This window comes from Zophobas morio, unplaced genomic scaffold, assembly GCF_036711695.1.
Source record: "Zophobas morio isolate AGI-343-1 ecotype UQ-CSIRO unplaced genomic scaffold, CSIRO_AGI_Zmor_V1 ptg000026l, whole genome shotgun sequence".
Lineage (NCBI taxonomy): Eukaryota > Metazoa > Arthropoda > Insecta > Coleoptera > Tenebrionidae > Zophobas > Zophobas morio.
In genome coordinates, this window is record NW_026972131.1 from 14,540,626 (window position 1) to 14,568,351 (window position 27,726).

General features: G+C 34.8%; 1 protein-coding gene across 6 annotated transcripts in view; it reads left to right on the forward strand.

Moving 5' to 3' along the window:
- LOC135136620 (CUGBP Elav-like family member 1-B) overlaps positions 1–27,726 on the forward strand; it is a 347,598-nt gene that overhangs the window by 252,724 nt on the left and 67,148 nt on the right. For all 6 annotated transcript variants that reach the window (XM_064065986.1, XM_064065988.1, XM_064065989.1 and 3 more), the window contains one exon: positions 12,244–12,509. In XM_064065986.1, coding sequence (XP_063922056.1) covers positions 12,244–12,509 — 266 coding nt within the window. The remainder of the gene's footprint in view (positions 1–12,243; positions 12,510–27,726) is intronic.

The following is a 27,726-nucleotide window of genomic DNA, read 5'->3' on the forward strand; positions in this document are numbered from 1 at the left end:
TGATGTTTCGATTGCTCAATTTTTCGACTTGTTGATTTTTTGATTTTCCCATTTCTCCATTTCTCGAGTTTTCGATGTTTCGACTTCTCAGTTTTTAGATTTTCTAAATTTTCGATTGTCCGATTTCTCACTTTTTCAGTTTGTCGATGTTTCATTAGGATTTTTCAAATTTCATTCTTCAATTTTTCTTTGATTTTTCAAATTTTCGATTTACCGATTTACAAATTTTTCAATACATATTTAAGTTTAGGGATTTTTCAATATTTCGATTCTTCAATTTTTCGATTTTTCGTTTTCAGTTCTGGATTTTTCACATTTTCGATTTTCCAATTTTCCGATACAGATTTCAGTGTTATGATTTTTCATTCAATTCTTCAAATTTTCGGGTCTTCAATTGGTTTTATGATTTTTCAATTTTTCAATTCTTCAAATTTTCGGATCTGCAATTTTCGACTTTCCGATGTTTCGAGTTCTCGATTTATGGATTTTTCGGTTTTTATTCTTCGATTTTTTACATTTTCCACTTTTCAATTTATCGATCTTTCGATTTTCATTGAAACTTAACTTTTCGACTTTTCGGCTTTTCGAATTTTCGATTTCTCGACATCCCAGTCTTTCGATTGTTAAAATTTTTCGACTTTTCGTTTTTTCGAATTCTCGATTTTTCAAGTTTTAAATTTCTCAGTTTTTTACCAATTTAGCTTTGGGAAATTTTCAAGTTTCCCATATTTTAATTTTTCGATTTTTTAAATTATAGATTTTTCAATGTATCGATTTTCGAAACTTTTGATTGTTCAATTTTTTGATTTTTCGTTGTTTATTTGATTTAGATATATTTCATATTGTCCGCACTTGTACGGACGGCGTCCCCTTGGAATTTGCGCCCCTTAAGTGTGTTATTTACCCCACTGGTTTTTACTTTATAGAAAGTTATAAGCAAACAAAATTCACAAAAAAAGACGAATTTGATGGGTTGCACTCCAGGGGCGAGGGAAGTTCTAACCAGATAACCATCGACTAATTTTTGTTATTAGAATCGTGAACGTAATTGAACGCCGTCGACGTGAGGAGTGCACAAAATGTCTGCAAAACTTCACACTTCGCCTACTTCGACCCATAAAAAACAAGAAAACTAACCCCCGAGCCCCTAATCGCAACTGTAATCCATTTTCCGTCTCAGTGGAAAAGTCTTGTTGAACGTGGCATTAGGAATAAACGGGATATGTTCCTAATCTGGCCATCCCCTTGCGCGTCCAGATTTCCCGCTCTAATCCCAGGCGCTCATAACCTGCCAGCAAGTCTCCTTTGCGGCGTACGAAGGGTCGCTCGTCCTCTTCCCGGAATTCACATTAAGCGTCACCGCAACCGCTCCTGTTCCTGACCTGACTTCAAAAAACTGCTGACTTTTCCCCGACGAACAAAAGGGAAAATCTTTACAATTCAGCTCGAATCCTCCTCTCGTCGCTTGTTAAGTAGAACAGAATAGACGCTCCTCGGCGGCGCGGCTCGGATTTCGTACAATACGTGCACTTAGAAAACGCATCGAGTATCGTTTTTATGACTGGTGGCTATAAAAGAGGTCTAAATGAATGATTTAATAATTTAGCGATCGGGCACTCTCCGGAAAATAGCGTTCGCTTAACAAGGGCGTAAAAATAATTACCAAATAACCCCTAACTTGTTTACCGGCGCGGATCCGGCTCAAGTTTTTCCGTTTGCTCCCAACCCCAACGTCCATCCTGAAAGTTTAATCAAGATCCCACCTAATCTTGTAAAAGTAAACTCATTCCGGGATTGTTTTCACTAAGGCTTTAATTACTTCTGTGCGGTTTTATAAACTCAAGAAGCAGAGCATTAAGTTATAAGTATCGCGGGGTGAGGCAGGGCCCACGGAGCTCCGGCGCAATTCAGAGACTCTTCGAGCGAAGCTAATTCAAAATGTGTCAGTAAGTTAGTTAACGTGGCCGCAAAGTGCGGAAGATAATAACGGCCGCTTTCTGCTGGGGCTATTGATCTCGAAACGTCTTCGCCGACAAAAGGGGGCGGCGCTCCGGCCTCCGTGACGCCTATCACAGTTTTCTTTACAAGAGAACGGCTCTAACTAGGAAACTTTTGATCTATTGTTGCGGCGACAGTTTTTCGCGACAGGAGTGACAAAGCTGAAGTTTTCGGCGGCTGGGGAAACCGTCACCAACACAACACAAAAAATATCGAATCGCCTGATTTACTTTCCTCAGGTCACTACAATTTCGTTTTTCATTCCAACTTCCGCTTACTCCACAGTTGTCGGAATCGTTCCGCAGAAATAGAAAGTCGATCTCCGCCCCGTTTCATTCCGCCACGCGGTGACACCCCGAAAAGAAGATTTTCCGAATAAATAACCCCCATTTCGATGCAGAGCGGTGGACGTACCGTTCGCGAAAGGAAAAAAAAGCGATTTCCTCCGTTCCGCAAGTTTGTTGTATCGAATCCGCGAATTTAATAAAGTTGCAGGTGAAATTCGCCCCCGAAATAGACGTTACCCCGACCCAATTTTCCCGTGATGTATACACGTGGCGGTGGCTGTTTATACCGACGCTGCGTTCGTTCTGTTTTGCTTTCGTTTCCTAATTTCCTCCGCCAGTTTCGTCACACTATGCAAATATTTGATCAAACTCTATGCAGAACACATTGCCGCAATACGTGTTTTTGTTTGCGTACCGCCAGTTGTAGTTTGGGGGCGTTATTGGCACAGTTCTAAATTGCCATCGAATTAATCTGCAAATCCGGCAACGTTCGGTAATAACCTCAGATGATGCGAACGCGACCCGTTCCGCAAACAGGCGGGATCCCGATAGTTTGCTCGCGCTGATTCAGGTGTATTGGACACTAATTAAAGCCGGGCTCGGGCGTGCGAAAGTCACCAGATCAATCGCACGATGCGGGCGAGAGCCAAATTTTAACTTCCAATTCGAAAATCATGCTATTACCATTGTTTAAGTATATTATAGTTGGACAACCTAATACAAATTTTACTTCGCCATCAAACATTAGCAAAGGCAAACACCCTTCACTCTGCTCTTATACGAGGAGTTATCCATAAATCTATAATTACCATTGTTCCGTAAACAGTAATGTGTATAAACATATATGTACAAAATATGAAAATATACTTGAGATAAAAAATATGAAGCAACGCGTTGTAACGTGATAAGAAAGAATTAAATTTAAATGAATTTGACGCCTATTTTTATTTGACTATATCTGAAGACTGACAGAAACTTTCCAAGGGTTTTTAAACTGGTATAATTGTTTAGTTTTACAAGATTAAAGTAAAACAAGATTTTAAGTAAAATTTAGATTCGTGGTGTTACAAAAATATTAACACAAAATGAAAATATATGTTCAAAGTAAATAACAGAATGACATAAACTTTCGGCGTTAACATTACAAATAATTACAAGAGAGAAAAAAACGCATTAAGAACTTAAGAGGCATGTTTGTAATATCGAGTTGTTGAAGGCTGCTTTGAAGACTGTTTGTTTCTATGAAAAACAATTGCTGTTGTCGGATATTTTGGTAGATTTTGTTCCAAAAATACGAGATAACTAATTGTTTCTTGAACTAGTTTCCGTAACTTCTAAAATTTAAAAAGGATACGCCGTTCTGCTGTAATAAAATCTAGGATAAGGTCAAAATCACACTAATATTACATCTGATTTTGTTAACCACATGAATATAATTTACATTAAAATAAGTTACAGACATTGTTTGAAATGTTTATTATGGTTCGAAAACAAGATCAAATAAATAAATAAATAAATAAAATGTGCAATTTATAAACTTCAGAATTTTAGTATAAAAATAATTATGTTTGAAGCTTTATTTTGTCTGTTCGATTTTATTGGGTGTATTGGGCCCCTCTCGGGATATAACACCGATATCATTGCACTGACCCAACGTTCTTCAACCCATGGGATGATTTATTACTTCCGTTATGCTGGCCCTACACACAGCGATTTGGTTTTCGGATTTTCGGCTAGATCTGCACAGTTAACTCTTTGCGCACTGCACACTGACATAGAGTATTTTGTTCACGCGAGCATCAAAAATATTACGCCGAAAGCACTTCTTCAAGTGTTATTTTTTTTAAGATGTCATATTTGTCAGCGTTTCCAAAATTTTCTTCTTTGCACAGGTCAACTAATTTTTCGTAAACCGCATATTAAAATTTTTGTTATTGTATTTTTTACTTTTTAATTTTCTAAGGCATGAAAAAATCCCATATAGGTTTCTATGAATTTATTAACGAAATCAACTGATAACTTGCGCGCCATTTTGTGTTAATTAACACCAATAGTGATTATGATAATTTTATAATTATCATTTTAATGAAATTGTGTTCTTCACTTCGCGAACGACAGCAAACAATTTAAAATTACCGTTAGTCAAGCACCTGAAAATCCATCTCTCCCAAATATGTCTTTCTTGGCACGATTTGTAATCCGAAGTCCCCTCCACATGCAATTTTTCGTCGCCTGAGAACTTGTTTGATCTACAGACCAAAGCACACTCAGGCCAATATCGGCTTTAAGCCATTTATCTATAAACCGATATTCGTTAGAGTTGATCTGATACACATCCACTACGAAGAACTAACCCATTTCGACCATTGGACTTTACAACGAATAAGTGAACAAAGTTCTTGAACATCTTAACGATTTAATACATAATGTTCCCGAATGACAAAATTTACATTTCAAATTGTATTATCAAATTACACTCTCCAAAATTTGTCACGAACAATGAAATGACGCAATCTCCAAATTTTACAATAGTAAAATTGTAGTTTCGCCCCGTTTACGGTTTATGCATCCGTGTCGAATTTTCGCCTTAGACGTCAAGATTTTTGGAAAAAAAATCAACATTTTCCAATTTATAATGTTATTTAAATTTTAAAAAGTAGAAGAGTCCTGATCTTGTGATTTATACCTAAATACGCTATTGGGATTTTTCGGCTTGTCGATTTCTCGATTTTTCAACTTTAAATGTCTCAATTTTTCAATATTTCAATTTTGGGCTTTTCCGATTCCTCCATTCTTTAAATTTTCTATTTCTTGATTTTTTTATGTTTCGATTTCTCAATCTTTCCATGTTGCAGTGATACGATTTCTCAATTTTTGTCCTCTTCAATTTTACGGTTTTTAAATATTTCGATTTTTCAATTTTTCAAATTTTCACGTTTCTAAATTTTCAGTTTGCCGATTTCTAAAGTATTTTTTTTTATTTGTCCATTTCTGGACTTCCTAAAGTTTCGATTTTTCACATCTTCAATTCTTCAATTTTTCGATTTTTTAAGACTACGATTTTTCAATTTTGCTTTTTTAGATTTTCGATTTCTCAATTTTCCAATTTTTTAATTTCTCAATTTTTTGAATATTTCTTTCAGTTATGAGATTTTTCAATATTTCAATTTTTCGACTTTTCGATTTTTGAATTGATGGATTTTTGTTGATTTCTCGATTTTTTACTTTTTGGATTTTCAATTTATTGTAAACTTTAGTTTTTTCAATTCTGCGACTGTTTAATGCTTCGATTTCTCAATTTTTAAACTTTTCGATGTTTTAATATTTCATTTTTTAAAATTCTAGGTTTTTCGATATCTCGAGTTTTCAGTTCTTCTATATTTCAATTTTTCAATTTTTCGATTTTTTGAATTTTAATTTTCGATTTTCCAGTTTTTCTTTTTTAAAATTTTTCGATTATTCAATTTTTTAATTTCTCAATTTATCGAATTCAGATGTTTCGTTGTTTTGATTGTTCAATTTCTCAATTTTTCAATTTTTAACTTTCCTTTTCGGTTTCCGACTCCTCAATTTCTCGATCCTTCGATTTTTCGATTTCTCGAAGTCTCAGTTTTTGAATTTTTCGATGTTTTGATTTTTGGATTTCTGGGTTTTTCGATTTTTTTCTTTTGAGCTTTTCAATTTCTGGATTTTCCATTTTTTCAATGCCTCGATTTTTCAATTTTTCAAATTGAATTGGATTTGTCGATTCTTCAATTTTGCGATATTTTAATTATTCATTGTTTTAAATTTTAGTTTCTTCGATTTCTCGATTTTTTGACTTTTCAGTTCTTCAGTATTTAAATTTTTGAATTTTTCAAATTTTTGCGTTAAATTTTCAGTTTTCTGATTTCTCAATTAATCTATTTTTGATTTTCCCACTTCTCAAAGTTTCGATTTTTCAGTTCTTCAATTCTTCGATTTTTCGACTTCGCTTTATTGGTTTGCCGATTTCTCAATTTTTGTCCTCTTCAATTTTACGGTTTTTAAATATTTCGATTTTTCAATTTTTCAAATTTTCACGTTTCTAAATTTTCAGTTTGCCGATTTCTCAAGTATTTTTTTTTATTTGTCCATTTCTGGACTTCCTAAAGTTTCGATTTTTCACATCTTCAATTCTTCAATTTTTCGATTTTTTAAGATTACGATTTTTCAATTTTGCTTTTTTAGATTTTCGATTTCTCAATTTTCCAATTTTTTAATTTCTCAATTTTTTGAGTATTTCTTTCAGTTATGAGATTTTTCAATATTTCAATTTTTCGACTTTTCGATTTTTGAATTGATGGATTTTTTTTGATTTCTCGATTTTTTACTTTTTGGATTTACAATTTATTGTAAACTTTAGATTTTTCAATTCTGCGACTGTTTAATGCTTCGATTTCTCAATTTTTAAACTTTTCGATGTTTTAATATTTCATTTTTTAAAATTCTAGGTTTTTCGATATCTCTAGTTTTCTGTTCTTCTATATTTCAATTTTTCAATTTTTCGATTTTTTGAATTTTAATTTTCGATTTTCCAGTTTTTCTTTTTTAAAATTTTTCGATTATTCAATTTTTTAATTTCTCAATTTATCGAATTCAGATGTTTCGTTGTTTTGATTGTTCAATTTCTCAATTTCTCAATTTTTCAATTTTTAACTTTCCTTTTCGGCTTCCGACTCCTCGATTTCTCGATCCTTCGATTTTTCGATTTCTCGAAGTCTTAGTTTTTGAATTTTTCGATGTTTTGATTTTTGGATTTCTCGGTTTTTCGATATTTAAGTTTTTTTATTCTTCAATTTTTCATTTCTTAATGTTTCGGCTTCTCGACTTTTAGATTTTTCGATTTTTGAGTTGGGATTTTTCAATATTCCTGTTCTTCAATTTCTCGATTTTCAACTTTTCGATGCATATTTTAAATTTTAGACTTTTCGATTTCTCGATTTCTTAGTTCTTCTATTTTTTATTTTTCGATTTTACGAATGTTTTGATGTTTCGATTTCTCGGTTTTGCAGTTTTTCGATTGTTCAATTTTGCAATATTTTATTTTTTCGATTTTTTTTAACCTTTGGGTTTTAAGTTTTTTGATATTTCAATTTATGGATCTTTCGATTCCCCGTTTTTTCAGTTTTTCGGTTTTTAAATTTTTCGATCTTTTAATTATTCGATTTCTCGATTTATTTCGATGTTTCATTTTTTCAAATCTTCAGTTTTCCGATTGTTCGGTTTTTCAATTTTAGGATTTGCCGATTTTTAAAAATTTTCCAGTTTGTCGATTTTGGGCTATGTCGATTTCTCAACTTTTCGGCTTTTGGATGTTTCGATTTTTGGAATTTTTCAGTTTCTCGATTTTTCAATTTTCCGATTCTTCAATATTTCTCCACATTTTTCGATTTTCGTAGTTTCTAAATTTTGGATTTTTCGATTTCGCGATTTCTCGACTTTCCGATGTTTCGAGTTCTCGATTTATAGATTTTTTGGTTTTTCAGTTCTTCAACTTTTTGATATGTCAATATTTCGATTTTTTTAATTTTCGATTTCTCGATTTTTCAATCTTTCGCTGTTTCATTGTGATTTTTCAATATTTCGATTCTTCAATTTTTCGGTTTTTCGTTTGGGTTCCTCGATTTTTTCCATTTTCCATTTTTAAATAGTTTCTCGATTTTTTGATGTTTCGATTTGTCAATTGTGGATCCTTTGATTTTCCCATTTCCCCATTTCGCGACTTTTCGATGATTCGACTTACGATTTATAGATTTTTCAATATTTCGATTCTTCAGTTTTTCGATTTTTCGTTTTGATTTCTGGATTTTTCACATTTTCGATTTTCCAATTTTCCGATACATGTTTCAGTGTTCTGATTTTTCAATTCTTCAAATTTTCGCGTCTCTTCAGTGTTTTGATTGTTATTTTCCCGATTCTCCAATTCTTCGATCCTTCAATTTTCCGATTTTTCTTTTTTTAGCGTTTTTAAATTTTTGATTTTTCGATTTCTCCATTTTTCGACTTTTAGATTTTTTGATTTTCCCATTTCTCCATTTCTCGACTTCCGATTTATGGATTTTTCAAATTTCATTCTTCAATTTTTCTTTGATTTTTCAATTTTTCGATTAATCGATTTGCTAATTTTTCAATACATATTTCAGTTTTGGAATTTTTCAATATTTAGATTCTTCAATTTTTCGATTGCTCGTTTTGATTTTTGAATTCTTCATATTTTCGATTTTCCAATTTTCCGATACATATTTCAGTTTTATAATTTTTCAATTTTTCAATTTTCTGGTTTTCAATGTTTCGATTCTCCAATTTTTTTATTGTTGAATTTTCAAATTCTCGATTTTTCAATTTTTCGCTGTTTTATTGTGATTTTTCAATATTTTGATTCTTCAATTTTTCGACTTGTAGATCCTTTGATTTTCCCATTTTCTCCATTTCCCGACTTTTCGATGTTTGGACTTACGATTTATGGATGTTTTAATAATTTGATTCTTCAATTTTTCGATTTTTCGTTTTGATTTCTCGATTTTTCACATTTTCGATTTTCCAATTTTCCGATACATATTTCAGTGTGTTATGATTTTTCAATTCTTCAAATGTTCGAGTCTCCAGTTTCTCGACTTTCCGATGTTTCGAATTCTCCATTTTTGAATTTTTCGATTTTTCAGTTCTTTAACTTTTTGATTCGTCAATATTTCGATTTTTTAAATTTTCGATTTCCGATTGTGATTTATACCTAAATACGCTATTGGGATTTTTCGGCTTGTCGATTTCTCGATTTTTCAACTTTAAATGTCTCAATTTTTCATAATTTCAATTTTGGGCTTTTCCGATTCCTCCATTCTTTAAATTTTCTATTTCTTGATTTTTTATTTTTCGATTTCTCAATCTTTCCATCTTGCAATGATATGATTTCTCAATTTTTGTCGTCTTCAATTTTACGGTTTTTAAATATTTCGATTTTTCAATTTTTCAAATGTTCACGTTTCTAAATTTTCAGTTTGCCGGTTTCTAAAGTATTTTTTTTTTATTTGTCCATTTCTGGACTTCCTAAAGTTTCGATTTTTCACATCTTCAATTCTTCAATTTTTCGATTTTTTAAGACTACGATTTTTCAATTTTGCTTTTTTAGATTTTCGATTTCTCAATTTTCCAATTTTTTAATTTCTCAATTTTTTGAATATTTCTTTCAGTTATGAGATTTTTCAATATTTCAATTTTTCGACTTTTCGATTTTTGAATTGATGGATTTTTTTTGATCTCTCGATTTTTTACTTTTTGGATTTTCAATTTATTGTAAACTTTAGATTTTTCAATTCTGCGACTGTTTAATGCACTTCGATTTCTCAATTTTTAAACTTTTCGATGTTTTAATATTTCATGTTTTAAAATTCTAGGTTTTTCGATATCTCGAGTTTTCTGTTCTTCTATATTTCAATTTTTCAATTTTTCGATTTTTGAATTTTAATTTTCGATTTTCCAGTTTTTCTTTTTTAAAATTTTTCGATTATTCAATTTTTTAATTTCTCAATTTATCGAATTCAGATGTTTCGTTGTTTCGATTGTTCAATTTCTCAATTTTTCAATTTTTAACTTTCCTTTTCGGCTTCCGACTCCTCAATTTCTCGATCCTTCGATTTTTCGATTTCTCGAAGTCTCAGTTTTTGAATTTTTCGATGTTTTGATTTTTGGATTTCTCGGTTTTTCGATTTTTTTCTTTTGAGCTTTTCAATTTCTGGTTTTTCCAATTTTTCAATGCCTCGATTTTTCAATTTTTCAAATTGAATTGGATTTGTCGATTCTTCAATTTTGCGATATTTTAATTATTCATTGTTTTAAATTTTAGTTTTTTCGATTTCTCGATTTTTTGACTTTTCAGTTCTTCAGTATTTAAATTTTTGAATTTTTCAAATTTTTGCGTTAAATTTTCAGTTTTCTGATTTCTCAATTAATCTATTTTTGATTTTCCCACTTTTCAAAGTTTCGATTTTTCAGTTCTTCAATTCTTCGATTTTTCGACTTCGCTTTATTGGTTTGCCGATTTCTCAATTTTTGGATATTTCTTTCAGTTTTGATATTTTTCAATACTTCGATTCTTTCATTTTTCGACTTCTAGATTTTTCTATTTTTTATTTTTGGATTTTCAGTTTTTTGTTTTTTATTTCAATTTCTCAATTTTTCAACTTTTTCATATTTTAATTTTTAAATTTCTAGATTTTTCAGTTTCTCGAGTTTCCAGTTCTATATTTTAATTTTTTAAATTTACGAATGTTTAAATTTTTTGAGATCTCAATTCATTGAGATTCGGATGTTTCGATGTTTTGATTATTCAATCTCTCGCTTTATCAATTTTTCCATATTTAAGTTTTCGATTTTTCGATTTTGGCCTACTTTGGTTTCTCAATTTTTTGATTTTTTGACTTCTCGATTTTTCGACTCCTCGATTTTTTTTGTCTTTTGATTTTTCGATTTCTCGATGTCTCAATTTTTGAATTTTACAATGTTTCGATTTTTCGATTTGTTGGTTTTTAGATTTTTTGCTTTTCGGTTTTTCGATTTTTCGATGTTTCGATTTTTGATTTATCCGATTTTTCAATTGTCCAATTTTTTAAATTCTCGACTTCTCGATTCGTTGATTTTTCAGTTTTTCGATTATTAAATTTTAGATTTTTTTTTTTTGATGTTTGGATTTCTCCATTTTTCAGTTTAAGGATATTTTAACTTTTCAATGTTTTAAATTTTAGATTTTTCGATTTTTTAGTTCTTCAATATTTTTTTATTTTTCAAATTTTGACGTTTCTGAATTTTTAGTTTTCGGATTTCTCAATTAATCTATTTTTTTAAATTCCCATTTCTCCACTTCCTAAAGTTTCGATTTTTCAGTTCTTCAGTTCTTCAATTTTTCGATTATTCAGGTTTTTGATTTTCCAATTTTTCGATTTTTTAAGTTTGCGATTTTTAGACTCTGCTTTTTTGACTTTTTTGTTTCTCAATTTTTTAATTTCCTATTTTTTTGATATTTCGTTCAATTTTGTGATTTTTCAGTTTTTCGATTTCTCAATTTTAACTTTTCGATTTTTGAAATTATTAATTTTTTTCGATTTTTTGAGTTTTCAGTTCTCTATATTTCAATTTTTCAATTTTCGGAATTTTTAAATTTTCGATTGTCCAATTTTTTTTTATTTTTTGATTTTCCAATTTTTCGATGTTTCGATTTTTGAATTAACGGATTGTTCAATTTCTCGATTTTCAAATTTTAGATTTTCCAATTTTAATTTTTTTGATTTTTTTATGTTTCGATTTCTCCATTTTACAATTTTCCCATATTAGAATTTTTCAGTGTTTTAAATTAATATGTATTTAATGATTTGACTACTGTTAATAAAAAAAAAACGTAAGAAGATGTTCATATTGAATTAATTTGGTGTTCATAGTTTGATGATAATCCATAGTTATTCTGTAGGCAAATTAGATGACTTGTTACTTATTAATTAAAGTAGTGGTCGTTTAATTTCGTATACCTTTAAAGTGGACGAAGGGACGCATATTTGTTAGCCATGCAGTTCATGGATAATAGGTATACCGCGATAATATTAAATTTTTGTTACCTTAACCTAGAAACAGGTATGCACTACATATACATATATTACAGTAAAGTCTTCAACACGTACGTTTGCTTATTTTGTGACTGCTTCCCGTACAACGTACTGATTAATACGTCCGTTTACTATCTTATCGACATCACGTGCTTACGGACTATTTTTACCCCCTTTCGTAAGGTACCGCCACTTCATAGTGAAGCGAGTGAGATATAAAATATATATTCATTCTTTTCTACATGGGAAAGTGATTGTCCGTATAGGTTGTCCAACTATAATATACTTAAACAATGCTATTACATACGCCACCAACGCAACCTCATCCCGTTTTCTCTTTGTTGCAGCTCACTGGCGATGAACAACAATAACAACAGTAGCACGAACAACAACAACAACAGTAATAGTAACAACAATAACTTGTTGAGTTCGACGCAACAGAACAATGCTAAGCTCGACCAACAAGAGCAACCGGATAGTGATACTATTAAAATGTTCGTGGGGCAGGTGCCCAGGTCTATGGACGAGAACGATCTCAGAAGGATGTTCGAGGAATACGGGCGCGTGCATTCGATAAACGTGCTTAGAGACAAAACCACAGGAGCCAGTAAAGGTAGGACGATTGTAGATTCTTCGTGACGTGTACGTCACGTGACTTCGGGATTACGTCGTCGCCGCGGTCGTCCTAATCCCCCAACAAATCGCTCAGTGTGTGCACAGCAATCCCTTGAATAATAATACACTTTATGAAAGTGTTCGGGACATAAATTCTCGTTGGTCGCGGCGCGCTCAGACCTCTATTTTAGCCATTTAATTTAAAGGCCATAAATAACGATCCTTATCTGGCTCCATTGAGAGGAGCTCGAACAATTATATCTTTAAAAAACATCATCGATTTGTTTGCCCTTGCCGTTCGCGAGCATTCAAAGACCACCGTCAGGGGGCGCCTCTCTAATCCTGAACGCCTGACATCTCGATTAATTGATTGTTCTTTTGTACGTTGCCTACTCTCGTTCTCGTCGGAGGAAGAATCCGGCTCGTAAATTGATATTTAAGTGGTGCGGTAGATTGGCGGACGATGTCCTCGACAGAAGCCAAGTCGGTGAAAGCGCCGGCAAAAGGAACGGGAAGGCTTTGGAAATGGCTTCTATTAATTAGGTGTGGGGGGTCGAGGGTTTTTGTTTGAAGGGGGCTCGACTGAAAATATTCAAGACGAGTTCATTTCGAACTCGACGTGTTTGAAGCTGGATAGGATTTCAGAGTAGTGGGTTCGGCAGTTTTAACATTATCGCTGGAATTAAGTGAAAACGTTTCGTAAATATTCAGAACATTCTGTTGCTGCTAGAACTAAATCTCTTTTAGTGTTCTATTAAAGTAAAATAGCTACACACAGTGGAATAGTAAATAAACCTTACCTAAGATAAATGCAACACATCACCCTGATAATCCTTTTTCCACAAAGGATTAACTAAGCGCAACGTGCCTCATCTACATATTTTGTTGTGTGTTCATTACTATCCCATTGTTTAAACACACATCCAGCTCTTACGTGCTTAGTACTTGATTCTATTCAACACCGCAATTTTATTAAACAGTTTTTCTGTCAGGATCCTTGTTTATGGTTTAGACCTTGCCAACTTGGAAACAAACAATGCGATGCAGACTTCCAACATCCACCTAGATGATCGATCACACTGATTTTGAATATGACGTGGTATAAATCCCCGAGGAATTTTCAAAAACTGCGGACAGAAATGATTTCAAACTATGTATGTCCCATCATACTGGAAATTGGTTTCTTCGCTAATTCGAACCTCCTGAACACGAATCCTGGCTCAAAAATTGTCTACGCGGACTCCTGAATTTTGTATTAATTTTTGAATAGTTGACTCTTTCGGAAAATGACATCGTCCGAAATATTCGTCTCCTAAGACCAAACCGATTGAGTTTCCCATCTGTAAATTCTCTCGTAGAACTAGAAAACTTCAAGGAGTCGAATGATGTAAACGGCAAAGCGAAATCTTGAACAGTTTTGGAGTTATGCCCCGTTAAATTTTAAAAACGTTTTTGATTTCAGAGTAAAACGCGATATTGATCGAAATCGGAAGAATTTTCAGTTTCTGAGAGCAAAAATAGCGTCTGCAGTACAGAATTAGCATACAGACTCTATTTCAGACAGATCTAATACAATTCATTTTTGCACCTTATTTTGTGCCATACCTTGTATAGGGAAAATTTCATATTTCAACCATCTCAAACTATCTTGGTTAATTAGACTTCCACCTTTCTGATAATTGGCTTCTTCACTAATTCGAACCTCCTGAACAAGAATCCGGGCTCAAAAATTGTCTACGCAGACAGCTAAATTTTTTATTAGTTTTTGAGTGGTGACTCTTTCGAAAAATGATGTCTTCCTATATATTCGTCTCTCGAGATTAAACGAATTGAGTTTCCGATCTGGACATTCTCCTGTAGGACTATAAAACTTCAAGGAATCGAATGATGTAAACGAAAAGGCGAAATCCTGAACCGTTTTGGAGTTATGCTCCGTTAAATTTGAAAAATACTTTTTGACTTCGGAGTAAAACGCGATATCGATCGAAGTTGGAGTAATTTTCAACAACTGAGGGTCGAAATGGCTTCTACAATTCAAAATTAGCATTCAGACTCTATTTCAAACAGATCGGATAAAATTTATTTTTGCACCTTATTTCCGCCATACCTCGTATAGGGTAAATTTCGGATTTCGCTCATTTCAAACTCTCTTGGTTAATTAATCTCCCATCGTTCTGGAAATTGGCTTCTTCACTAATTCGAACCTCCTGAATACGAATCCTCGCTTAAAAATTGTCTACGCGGACTCCTGAATTTTTGATTAATTTTTGAGTGGTGACTCTTTCGGAAAATGATGTCTTCCTATATATTCGTCTCTCGAGACTAAACGGATTGAGTTTCCGATGTGTAAATTCTCCTGTAGGACTAGAAAGCTTCAAGGAATCGAATGATGTAAACAGCAAAGCGAAATCTTGAACCGTTTTGGAGTTATGTTCCGTTAAATTTGAAAAACGCTTTTAGTTTTCGGAATAAAACGCGATATCGATCGAAATCGGAGGAATTTTCTACAACTGAAAGCAGAAATGGCTTCTACAGTGCAGAATTAGCATGCAAATTTCATTTCAGACAGATGGGATACAAATAATTTTTGCACGTTATTTCCGCCATACCTCGTATAGGGTAAATTTCGAATTTTGCCCATTTCAAACTAACTTGGTTAAAATGGCTCCCATCGTTCTGGAAATTGGCTTCCTCGTTAATTCGAACCTCCTAAACACGAATCCTGGCTCAAGAATTGTCTACGCGGCCTCCTGAATTTTTTATTAATTTTTGAGTGGTGACTCTTTCGAAAAATGATGTATTCCTATATATTCGTCTTTGGAGACTAAACGGATTGAGTTTCCGATCTGCAAATTCTCCTGTAGGACTAGAAAGCTTCAAGCAATCGAATGATGTAAACGGCAAGCCGAAATCTTGAACCGCTTTGGAATTATGCTCCGTTAAATTCGAAAAACGCTTTTTGATTTCAGAGTAAAAGGCGATATTAATCGAAATCGGAAGAATTTTCAGTTACTGAGAGAAAAAATGGCATCTGCAGTGCAAAATTAGCATACAGACTCTATTTCAGACAGATCGGATACAATTCATTTTTGGACCTTATTTTCCGTCTTAGAGGGTATGTCATTTGTCAAAATCACTCTTATCTTAGCAAGTACTAGCTCCGGCCACCCACCCTCTAGATTCTTGGAGAGATCTCATTTGCCAAAATCAGCCTTATCTTACCAGGTTCTAGCCCTACCCACCCTCTCTTTTCTTACAGGGTATGTCATTTGCCAAAATTACTCTTATCTTAGTAAGTGAGGACCCGGGTGGGTTAGGTAGCTTCGTGCTTGCCCGCTACACCTTGGGTCGTGGGTTCGATTCCTGCCCGGCTCTGGGTGTTGTGTATGTCCCCCGTTCCCCTGTAATTGGGCCATCGGCCTGTAGGGGAACGTAATCAAATAAAAAAAAAAAAAAAAAAGTCCTAGCCCCGCCCACCCACCCTCTCATTTGCCAAAATCAGCTTTATCTTATGAACTACTAGGCCCACCCACCCACCCTCTCTTTTCTTAGAAAGTATGTCATTTGTCAAAATCAGCCTTATCTTAGCAACCACTAGCCTCGCCCACCCACTCTCTCTTTTTTAGAGAGTATCTCATCTGCCAAAATCACTTTTATCTTAACAGCTACTAACCCCACCCACCCACCCTCTCTTTTCTTAGAGGGATCTAATTTGCCAAATCAGACTTATCTTAGCAGGAACTAACCCCGCCCATCCACCCTCTCTTTTCTTAGAAGGTATGGAATTTGCCAAAATCACTCTTATCTTAGCAAGTACTAGCCCCGCCCACCCACCCTCTCTTTCCTTAGAAGGTATGTCATTTGTCAAAATCAGCCTTATCTTAGCAACCACTAGCCCCGCCCACCCACTCTCTCTTTTTTAGAGAGTATCTCATCTGCCAAAATCACTTTTATCTTAACAGCTACTAACCCCACCCACCCACCCTCTCTTTTCTTAGAGGGATCTAATTTGCCAAATCAGACTTATCTTAACAGGAACTTACCCCGCCCACCCACCCTCTCTTTTCTTAGACGATATGGCATTTGCCAAAATCACTCTTATCTTAGCAAGTACTAGCCCCGCCCACCCACCCTCTCTTTCCTTAGAAGGTATGTCATTTGCCAAAGTCACTCTTATCTTAGCAAGTACTAGCCCCGCCCACCCACCCTCTCTTTCCTTAGAAGGTATGTAATTTGCCAAAATCACTCTTATCTTAGCAAGTACTAGCCCCGCCCAGCCACTCTCTCTTTTCTTAGAAGGTATGTCATTTGCCAAAATCACTCTTATCTTAGCAAGTACTAGCCCCGCCCACCCACCCTCTCTTTTCTTAGACGATATGGCATTTGCCAAAATCACTCTTATCTTAGCAAGTACTAGCCCCGCCCACCCACCCTCTCTTTCCTTAGAAGGTATGTCATTTACCAAAGTCACTCTTATCTTAGCAATTACTAAGATATAATATTTTGGCACGATACTCAAAAACATGTTTTTAACTTCTTGTAAAGAAATAAATATTTTGCACTTAAGCTCCGCCCTCTTGATTCACGACGAATAAAAAAATCATCACAATAGGGATAGGGCGGGTGGGCGGGCTTATATTTTGCCTTTTTGTTTTAATATGTGTAGACTTCTTTACACAACATAAAACTTAAAACATGTTTAATGGTAAATTTGTCTAAGGAAATATCGATTTTGCAATTAGGCTCCGCCCCATAATTAGGAAATTCATAGTTCCTTGCTAAAATGTACCATTTTAACAATGTTCTAAGTTCCTGTTGTGACAAGATGGCTATGTATATTAAGAAAAAAAGGGAAAATATAAGCCCCGCCCACCCGCCCTATCTCAATTCGGATGATTATTTTATTCGTCGTAAGCCGAGGGGCGGAGCTTGATTGTAAAATCCTTATTTTTCTACGAGAAATTACAATGTGAAATATGTTCTTTAGTAATCGCGTTATACATATAGGGAAAATTTCATATTTCAACCATCTCAAATTATCTTGGTTAATTAGACTTCCACGTTTCTGGAAATTGGCATCTCTACTAATTCGAACCTCCCGAACAAGAATCCGGGCTCAAAAATTGTCTACGCGGCCTCCGGAATTTTTTATTAATTTTTGAACCGTTTTGGAGTTATGCCCCGTTAAATTTGAAAAAACCTTTTTGATTTCAGAGTAAAAGGAAATATTTATCTAAATCGGAAGAATTTTCAGTTACTGAGAGCAAAAATGCCATCTACAGTGCAGAATTAGTATACAGACTCTATTTCAGACAGATCGGATACAATTCATTTTTCCACCTTATTTTCCGCCATACCTTGTATAGGGAAAATTTCATATTTCAACCATCTCAAACTATCTTGGTTAATTAGACCTCCACCTTTCTGATAATTGTCTTCTTCACTAATTCGAACCTCCTGATTAAGAATCCGGGCTCAAAATTTATGTACTGGGGCTCCTGAATTTTTTAGTAATTTTTGAGTGGTGTTTCTTTCGGAAAATGACACCGTCCGGTATATTTGTGTTTCGAGACTAAACGGATTGCGTTTCCGGTCTGTAAATTCTCTCCTAGAACTTGAAAGCTTCAAGGAATCGAATGATATAAACCACAAGGCGAAATCTTGAATCGTTTTGGAGTTATGCTTCGTTAGATTTGAAAAATGCTTTTTGACTACGGGGTAAAACGCGATATCGATCGAAGTTGGAGTAATTTTGCACAACTGAGGGTCGAAATGGCTTCTACAATACAAAATCAGCATACAAACTCTATTTCAGACAGATCGGATAAAATTTATTTTTGCACCTTGTTTCCGCCATACCTTGTATAGGGAAAATTTCATATTTCAACCATCTCAAACTATCTTGGTTAATTAGACCTCCACCTTTCTGATAATTGTCTTCTTCACTAATTCGAGCTTCCTGATTAAGAATCCGGGCTCAAAATTTATGTACTGGGGCTCCTGAATTTTTTAGTAATTTTTGAGTGGTGTTTCTTTCGGAAAATGACACCGTCGGGTATATTTGTGTCTCAAGACTAAACGGATTGCGTTTCCGGTCTGTAAATTCTCTCCTAGAACTAGAAAGCTTCAAGCAATCGAATGATATAAACCGCAAGACGAAATCTTGAACCGTTTTGGAGTTATGCTCCGTTAAATTTGAAAAATGCTTTTTGAATTCGGAGTAAAACGCGTTATCGATTGAAGTTGGAGTAATTTTCAAGAACTGAGGGCCGAAATGGCTTCTACAGTACAAAATTAGCATACAAACTCTATATCAGACAGATCGGATAAAATTTATTTTTGCACCTTATTTCCGCCAGGATAAATTTCGGATTTCGTCCATTTCAACTATCAGACTTAATTAGGCTCTCCTCGTTCTGAAAATTGACTTCTTCACTAATTCGAACCTCCTGAACAAGAATCCGGGCTCAAAATTTATCTCCTAGGGATCCTGAATTTTTTAGTAATTTTTGAGTGGTGTTTCTTTCGGTAAATGACGCCGTCCGATATATTTGTGTCTCAAGACTAAACGGATTGCGTTTCCGATCTGAAAATTCTGTCGTAGGATGAGAAATCTTCAAGGAATCGAATGATATAAACCACAAGGCGAAATCTTGAACTGCTTTCGAGTTATGCTCCGTTAAATTTGAAAAATGCTTTTTGACTTCTAAGTAAAACGCGATATCGATCGAAATTGGAGTAATTTTCAACAACTGAGGGCCGAAATGGCTTCTACAGTGCAGAATTAGTACAAACTCTATTGCAGACATTTTTTACTTTTTTTTTAAATTCTAACAATGACGCCGTCCGACATATCCGTCTCTCCAGACTATACGAATAGAGTATCTGGTCTGTAAATTTCCTCGTAGAATTAAAAATTGTCAAAAAATCGAATGGTCAGAATTTTGGACCGTTTTGGAGTTATTCTGATCTTTTAAATAAAAAAATATCTAAGAACAATCCCAGATTTTACTTTTGTAGTGTCCAGAGCAGACATTTTTAAAGTGGGACAAGTTCTTTACGTGACGTCATAGCGACATCCGACCTATTCAGGATGTGACGCTCTTGCCGTTTCCGACATGCCCAACTAAAATATGTTATATATCTAACTCAGTTTTACCGCTGGGTCGTGTTTTTTTTTCTAGTTTGTTTAACAATATTTCTAGACATTTGTCTACATATTTCGTTAACCTACTTTGTGTTATACTTTCGCAATCCAGCGTCCTTTGCTAGTAAATATTAGTTGTATAGTGAGGTGTAGGCAACCCACTGGGCCTCGTGTATAAATGCGTGCATGCATTTTTCTAACTCGCGTGGTGGCTAACAAAGCATGCACTTTTTATTACCAAAGTAATAATTTTCCTTCCTTTAAAAGAACGAACCTAATATTTTTCATAGAATTAAATCACGCTTCTATTATATTCTTGCGAAAACAACTCCCACAAGTATGTTCTTATCAACACAAATATCCATTGTTCGAAATATAACCCTCGAATTAATAAAGCTACATTTGCAACCATCTCACAATATAATAGTTAGTTAATACAATAAATTTCCCCCTCGCATTCCACCCCCAAACCCAACATTCCCCGCATAACTTTTATTATTGAAATAAATCCAGCAAGAATTCCCCAAAATGACCTAAAATCTTGCTCCTCACCTCCAAGTTATAAAAACAATTCCGCAGTTCCTCAGTCGTAATCTCCAAAAGAAACCCCGTAACACTAAATTGTAAGCACATTCCCCGCTACCACTTTTACAGCATCTCGAAATTACTCCGGATATGCAGCCCTCCATACATCTCGGTCATAAATTCGCCAACCGCACCGCTTTCAATATTTAGCAAGCGCCTCGATAGCAAGTCGAGCGCGAACGCAAAAAGCGCCGTTTTTGGAATTCTTGCGTCGAAACTTGTCTCTACAGCCATTAGAAGAGAAACGGCGCCTCCTCGTTTCCGTACGAACGAGCGCCGTTTTATTCGTGCAAAATTAATCGGCACGTGCCGCTCTAAATGTAAACAAATAAGCGAGTAATAAACGGCAAGGGAGCCATCTTCCGACCGGCGGCGCACAGCGCCGGAATTCGAATAAGGTTTCATATTTAATTTCGTTTTCGTCCGTCGCCGAATGACTGCAATTAAGATTTGTGGAGTTGTTTTTGTGTTGGCGGACGTGCGGCACGTACGAGCCGGGGTTGCGGGGAAATACCGGCGCGGCGGGGGCGGCCAAGAGGTGAGTCAAACTTTAACGTAATTAATTAGTGCGTAAGTGTAATTAATCGAAATTAACTATTGAAATATAATTTTGCGACATTTCTACCAATAAATCGCGCTCTCGAAACGACGCAATAAAATAAAATTAAATTAATAATGACACCGCTGTTTTGATTTCCACGAACGATGAAAATGTTTCGTTTGGAGCGAATTATTGCATTCAAAAATTATCGAATTAACGGAATGTTTTTGCGTTTCTGTTTGATAATTATGTTTTAACGAAATGTGTATGTAGTTCCATTTAATTGATTTAAATTACGTAATAAATATTTCCGTGTTTCAATAATGCTTTTTTAAATAATTTATTAAACAAACAAGGATTATGAGCTTTGGAATATATTAATATACATTTTAAAATGGTAGTAATAACAAAAGTCGAGTTATAAACATGGCCATAATTTTAACGTTGGATTTAATTTGTTTCATATTTTATGTTAATGTGAGCTCATATGAAAATCATTAATAATAAAAATTTTCTCGTGTTATAGTTGATAAAATCGTTCCTTAAAAATGATAAAAAAGGGAGTTGGGACCCTCGAGAAGGTTTCACATTCTTAAAAAATACATTTGAGGCCCCGAGAAAGTTTTACATTTTTAATCAAAGACAATTAGGACCCCCGAGAAGGTTTCACATTTTTAAACAATACGTTTGGGACCCTCGAGAGGGTTTCACATTCTTAGAAAATACATTTGGGCCCGGGAGAAGGTTTTACATTTTTAAAAAGACAGTTGGGAACCCCGAGAAGTTTTCACGTTTTTAAATAATATATTTTGGGCCCCCGAGAAGGTTTTACATTTTAAAAAAAGACAGTTTTGGCACCCCTGAGAAGGTTTTACATTTTTAAAAAAGACAATTGGGACCCCCGCGAAGGTTTCACATTTTTATAAAAGACAATTGGGAGCTCCGATAAGGTTTCACGTTTTTAAATAATACATTTTGGGCCCCCGAGAAGGTTTCACATTTTTATAAAAGACAATTGGGACCCCCGAGAAAGTTTCACATTTTTATAAAAGACAATTGGGACCCCCGAGAAGGTTTCACATTGTTATAAAAGACAATTGGGAGCCCCGAAAAAGTTTCATGTTTTTAAATATTACATGTTGGGCCCCCGAGAAGGTTTTACATTTTAAAAAAAGACAGTTTTGGCACCCCCGAGAAGGTTTTACATTTTCAAAAAAGACAATTGGGACCCCCGAGAAGGTTTCATATTTTTATAAAAGACAATTGGGACCTCCGAGAAGGTTTCACATTGTTATAAAAGACAATTGGGAGCCCCGAGAAGGTTTCACGTTTTTAAATAATACATTTTGGGCCCCCAAGAAGGTTTTACATTTTAAAAAAAGACAGTTTCGGCATCCCCGAGAAGGTTTTACATTTAAAAAAAAAACAATTGGGACCCCCCGAGAAGGTTTCACATTTTTATAAAAGCAAATTGGGACCCCCGAGAAAGTTTCACATTTTTATAAACGACAATTGGGACCCCCGAGAAGGTTTCACATTGTTATAAAAGACAATTGGGACCCACGAGAAGGTTTCACATTTTTATAAAAGACCATTGGGACCCCCGAGAAAGCTTCACATTTTTACAAAAGACAATTGGGAGACCCGAGAAGCTTTCACATTTTTATAAAAGACAATTGGGACCCCCGAGAAGGTTTCACATTGTTATAAAAGACAATTGGGAGCAACGAGAAGGTTTCACATTTTTATAAAAGACAATTGGGACCCCCGAGAAGATTTCACATTGTTATAAAAGACAATTGGGAGCCCCGAGAAGGTTTCACGTTTTTAAATAATACATTTTGGGCCCCCAAGAAGGTTTTACATTTCAAAAAAAGACAGTTTCGGCACCCCCGAGAAGGTTTTACATTTAAAAAAAAAACAATTGGGACCCCCCGAGAAAGTTTCACATTTTTATAAAAGACAATTGGGACCCCCCAGAAGGTTTCACATTGTTATAAAAGACAATTGGGACCCCCGAGAAGGTTTCACATTTTTATAAAAGACCATTGGGACTCCCGAGAAAGTTTCACATTTTTATAAAAGACAATTGGGACACCCGAGAAGGTTTCACATTTTTATAAAAGACAATTGCGACCCCCGAGAAGGTTTCATATTTTTAAACACTACATTTGAGCCCCCGAGAAGGTTTTACTTTCTTAAAAAAGGCATTTGGGAGCCCCGAGAAGGTTTTACATTTTTAAAAATAACAATTGGGACCCCCGGGAAGGTTTCACATTTTTAAACAGTACATTTTGGGCCCCCGAGAAGGTTTTACATTATAAAAAAAGACAGTTTTGGCACCCCCAAGAAGGTTTTACATTTTCAAAAAAGACAATTGGGACCCCCGAGAAGGTTTCATATTTTTAAACACTACATTTGAGCCCCCGAGAAGGTTTTACTTTCTTAAAAAAGGCAATTGGGAGCCCCGAGAAGGTTTTACATTTTTAAAAAAGACAATTGGGACCCCCGAGAAGGTTTCACATTTTTATAAAAGCAAATTGGGACCCCCGAGAAAGTTTCACATTTTTATAAAAGACAATTGGGACCCCCGAGAAGGCTTCACATTTTTATAAAAGACAGTTGGGAGCCCCGAGAAGGTTTCACATTTTCAAAAAAGACAGTTTTGGCACCCTCGAGAAGGTTTTACATTTTTAAAAAAGACAGTTTTGGCACCCTCGAGAAGGTTTTACATTTTTAAAAAAGACAATTGGGACCTCCGAGAAGGTTTCACATCTTTATAAAAGCAAATTGGGACCCCCGAGAAAGTTTCACATTTTTATAAAAGACAATTGGGACCCCCGAGAAGGTTTCACATTTTTATAAAAGACAATTGGGCCCCCGAGAAAGTTTCACATTTTTATAAACGACAATTGGGAGCCCCGAGAAGGTTTCACATTTTTATAAAAGACAATTGGGAGCCCCGAGAAGGTTTCACGTTTTTAAGTAATACATTTTGGGCCCCCGAGAAGGTTTTGCATTTAAAAAAAAAACAGTTTTGGCACCCCCGAGAAGGTTTTACATTTTCAAAAAAAAACAATTGGGACCCCCGAGAAGGTTTCACATTTTTATAAAAGCAAATTGGGACCCCCGAGAAAGTTTCACATTTTTATAAAAGACAATTGGGACCCCCGAGAAGGCTTCACATTTTTATAAAAGACAGTTGGGAGCCCCGAGAAGGTTTCACATTTTCAAAAAAAACAATTGGGACCCCCGAGAAGGTTTCACATTTTTAAACAATACATTTGGACCCCCGAGAAGGTTTTACATTAAAAAAAAACAGTTTTGGCACCCCCGAGAAGGTTTTACATTTTCAAAAAAAAACAATTGGGACCCCCGAGAAGGTTTCACATTTTTAAACAATACATTTGGACCCCCGAGAAGGTTTTACTTTCTTAAAAAAGCTAGTTGGGAGCCCCGAGAAGGTTTTACATTTTTAAAAATGAGAATTGGGACCCCGGAGAAAGTTTCACATTTTTAAACAGTACATTTTGGGCCCCCGAGAAGTTTTTACATTATCAAAAAAGAACGGTGGGACCCCGAGAAGGTTTTATATTTTTAAAAAAGACAGTTGGAACTCCCGAGAAGGTTTCACATTTTTAAACAATACATTTGGGGCCACCGAGAAGGTTTTACATTATAAAAAGAACGTTGGGACCCCCGAGAAGGTTTTGCATTTTTCAAAAAGACAATTGGGACCTCCGAGAAGTTTTCACATTTTTAAACAATACGTTTGGGTCCACGAGAAGGTTTTAGATTTTTAAAAAAGACAGTTGGGAGCCCCGAGAAGGTTTTACATTCTTAAAAAAGACATTTGGCGCCACCGAAAAGATTTTACATAGGACATCTAGCGCCCCCGAGAAAGTTTTACATTAAAAAAAAGACATTTGGGGCCTCCGAGGTTTTATATTTTTAAAAAGTCAGTTGGGACCCCCGACAAGGTTTCACATTTAAAAAACAGACAAGGTTTTACATTTTTAAAAAACACAGTTGGAACCCGTTTATACATATACAGGGACATTTTTTTAACTCTGAACATACATCAGAAAGTTCCTATGTTCAATCTGAAAAAAAAACACATCAATGTATTGAAAGTATACAACCAATATTACATCGAACCTACGTGATTAATAGACAAAAATTAAACTTGTCAACTTGTCAAAATATTTAAGTTTTGAATTTGGGGCACTATGTGGTAACGAAGTAGTCTTAAAAAGGAATTAGAATTCAAATTTTTAATAAAAAATGGACCAGGTTTAAGGTTTGGTTTATAATTCCTCCCAACATATTAGCTCTACGGTTATACTGTGCTCTTGTCAAATTTTGCAGACGAGGATTAGCATTTAACTAATATCTGTAAAGAAAGGAAAAAATAATGCTTCATCTGTAAATACGATGTTTTGTAAAATGTTTTTATTGTTTCTTAAATTAAATACTGTTTCTTAAAAATCCGTTCTTTTAGTTTTACTTCTGGACTTAGTTTTTGATGATTTGGTGAATTTATAACATTTGTACTTAAACTATTTTAAAACTTTGCGGGGATGACATAAGATGTTTAATAATTGTATATTAATACTTTTTCAGTTAGGACATAATTTGATCTGTTTCTCTAGCGATGTTTATATTCGACGCATCCGTGGGTGTTGACACAATTGGTCTATTGGCATAATTGACTGAAAAAAGATCACGTACAATTCTGTGCCTACGATACCAAGTTAAAATTTGTACTTTTTCTTCTATTGTATAAAACATTGTTTGTATTCTCAAATTTTCAAATTATATTTTGACAAGTTGACAAGTTTAAATTTTTTTTTTCTAATTATCACGTAGGTTCCATGTAATATTGGTTGCATACTTCCAATACATTGATGTGTTTTTTTTCAGATTGAACATGGGGATTTTATGGTGTATGTTCAGAGTTAAAAAAATGTCCCTGTATATACAGGTCCACTACGTTTTAAAATCAAACTTTTAATTTATTATTTCCAAAATATAAAAATATGTAACAATAATTTTTTAATTTACACTTTTTAATTTTAAAATTTGTTCTTTGTTTATCATTAATGAAGATCGAAAATGTGGTTAGACTCGTGCCTGAGCCCTGAGTTACTCCTATATTGAGTTTAAGCTAAAAGTGTTTGATCAATACAAACTAAAATTTACTACGTGAAAAGCTCATGACGAATCATAAAATACAAATTAAAGTCCAAAGTTCAGACTAGTGCAGTGATTAATCCCCGATATGTATAGCTGGTTGTCTATCCATTTTCAAGTTATGCAGTATTTTGCCCCTCATGTCGCTTTAATAATAAAATACATTGAAAATATGTTAAAAGCTTTTTCTGCTCCGCCGTTAATGACGAAAAAGCTCGCTTTTAATTAATACTCACATTTGAAATGTTTAAAGCGAATAAAATAAAACGAATAAAAATCAAATTCAACCGTTACACTCGACGTCCAGCTTCCCTATTTACGCTCACTATTTTCCTAGTCGAGTTGGCTTTAGGTAGAAATGAGAAGTTTTTATGTATCGTACGACGAGGAAATTCCTCCGAAATTTGAAAGTCTGTTTTTATGTATTCTCCCCAAACGCACCGCCGCTCATAAAAATAAATGAAATAACTGTAAAACTAGTCTTCGTACGTCGATTACGCAAACTTCGTTACAAGAATAACCACGAAACTTCGCTTTATTAGATTTTTCAAACCCACATATACCGAGTCAAAACTCTTTTAAAACACGCTGCACCTTGCGTGCAGCCGTGCAGAATTTTCTCACGTAGTTTATGCAACTTTCCAGTTTATTTTCGAACGAGGGCGCTGGAATCGGAACAATGTCGACCCACACAACAATGACGATTGTAAAACAATTTGCTGGTCGTTCCTGTTCATTGCGGGCTTTGTGCCGGGATTCCGGAGCGAAAAAGTGCGGCTTAAACGAAACAATGTGTGCAAATATTAAGCAGTCGAGTACTGTTATGTCACTGATAAATACACAGAAAGTTAGAGGACGCCGCGCGAAGCCCTGAGGCGGATCCTTTTTCCCGTTGTTTTTGCGCCTTTCCAATTTGCCTCTCTCTCCCCTCGAGGAATAAATCTAAGTCGTCGAATATTAACCCCCACGCTCGGTGAATCGTCACTATTACGCAAAAATGGAGATGGCGGGATACGGTTGGCAACAATGCGTGAAAAATATCATTATGCGTTATGAAATATTGGGGTATTGTCGAGTGTAATGTCTTTTGTGACATTTTTGTATGAGTTCCCGCTTATTATCTGACATATAAAAGTCTCCGAGAAAATTAACTGCCGCCGGAGCGAGTTCGGATTTACATCTCCAATTACTCCGGAAGTCCCGGAAAAAGGAAATTGTATGTTTTCTGCGACAATTTGGACGATCGACTCAGGTAAACTGGCAATATTGTAGTTTCGACTAGCGCCCTTTCCAGAACGGCTCCATTGTGGGCGCCCCGAAACGAAAGAAATATGTGACGGGCTTGCCCGAATCGCCTCTATCGACCGGCACTAAATTAAAAACTGCACAATGGCCGGGTATTTAAATAAAATGAAGTTTTTGGTTTGGTGCTTTATCCGACGTAACAATCGCGATTGAAATCCCCCATTTGGGGAAATTTATGGCACAATACGACATGGAAGAGAGGAGTTGTCGAAAAACGCCAAAGCGACTTAAAAAGTATCATTTGTGTTTAGCTTAATCAAACAAAAAATCGCCGCCGCTTTTGTTTAAACAAAGCCAACTTTGTAAATAACCATAATTGAAACTCTCCCTTTGATAGTGTATATTGTGCTCGTTTTACAAAAAACGCGACCTGTTCCAGGGAATTTTGCGATATTAAATTGAGAGCGGCATTTGATAAAAAATCGTCATATCTCGAATTTTATC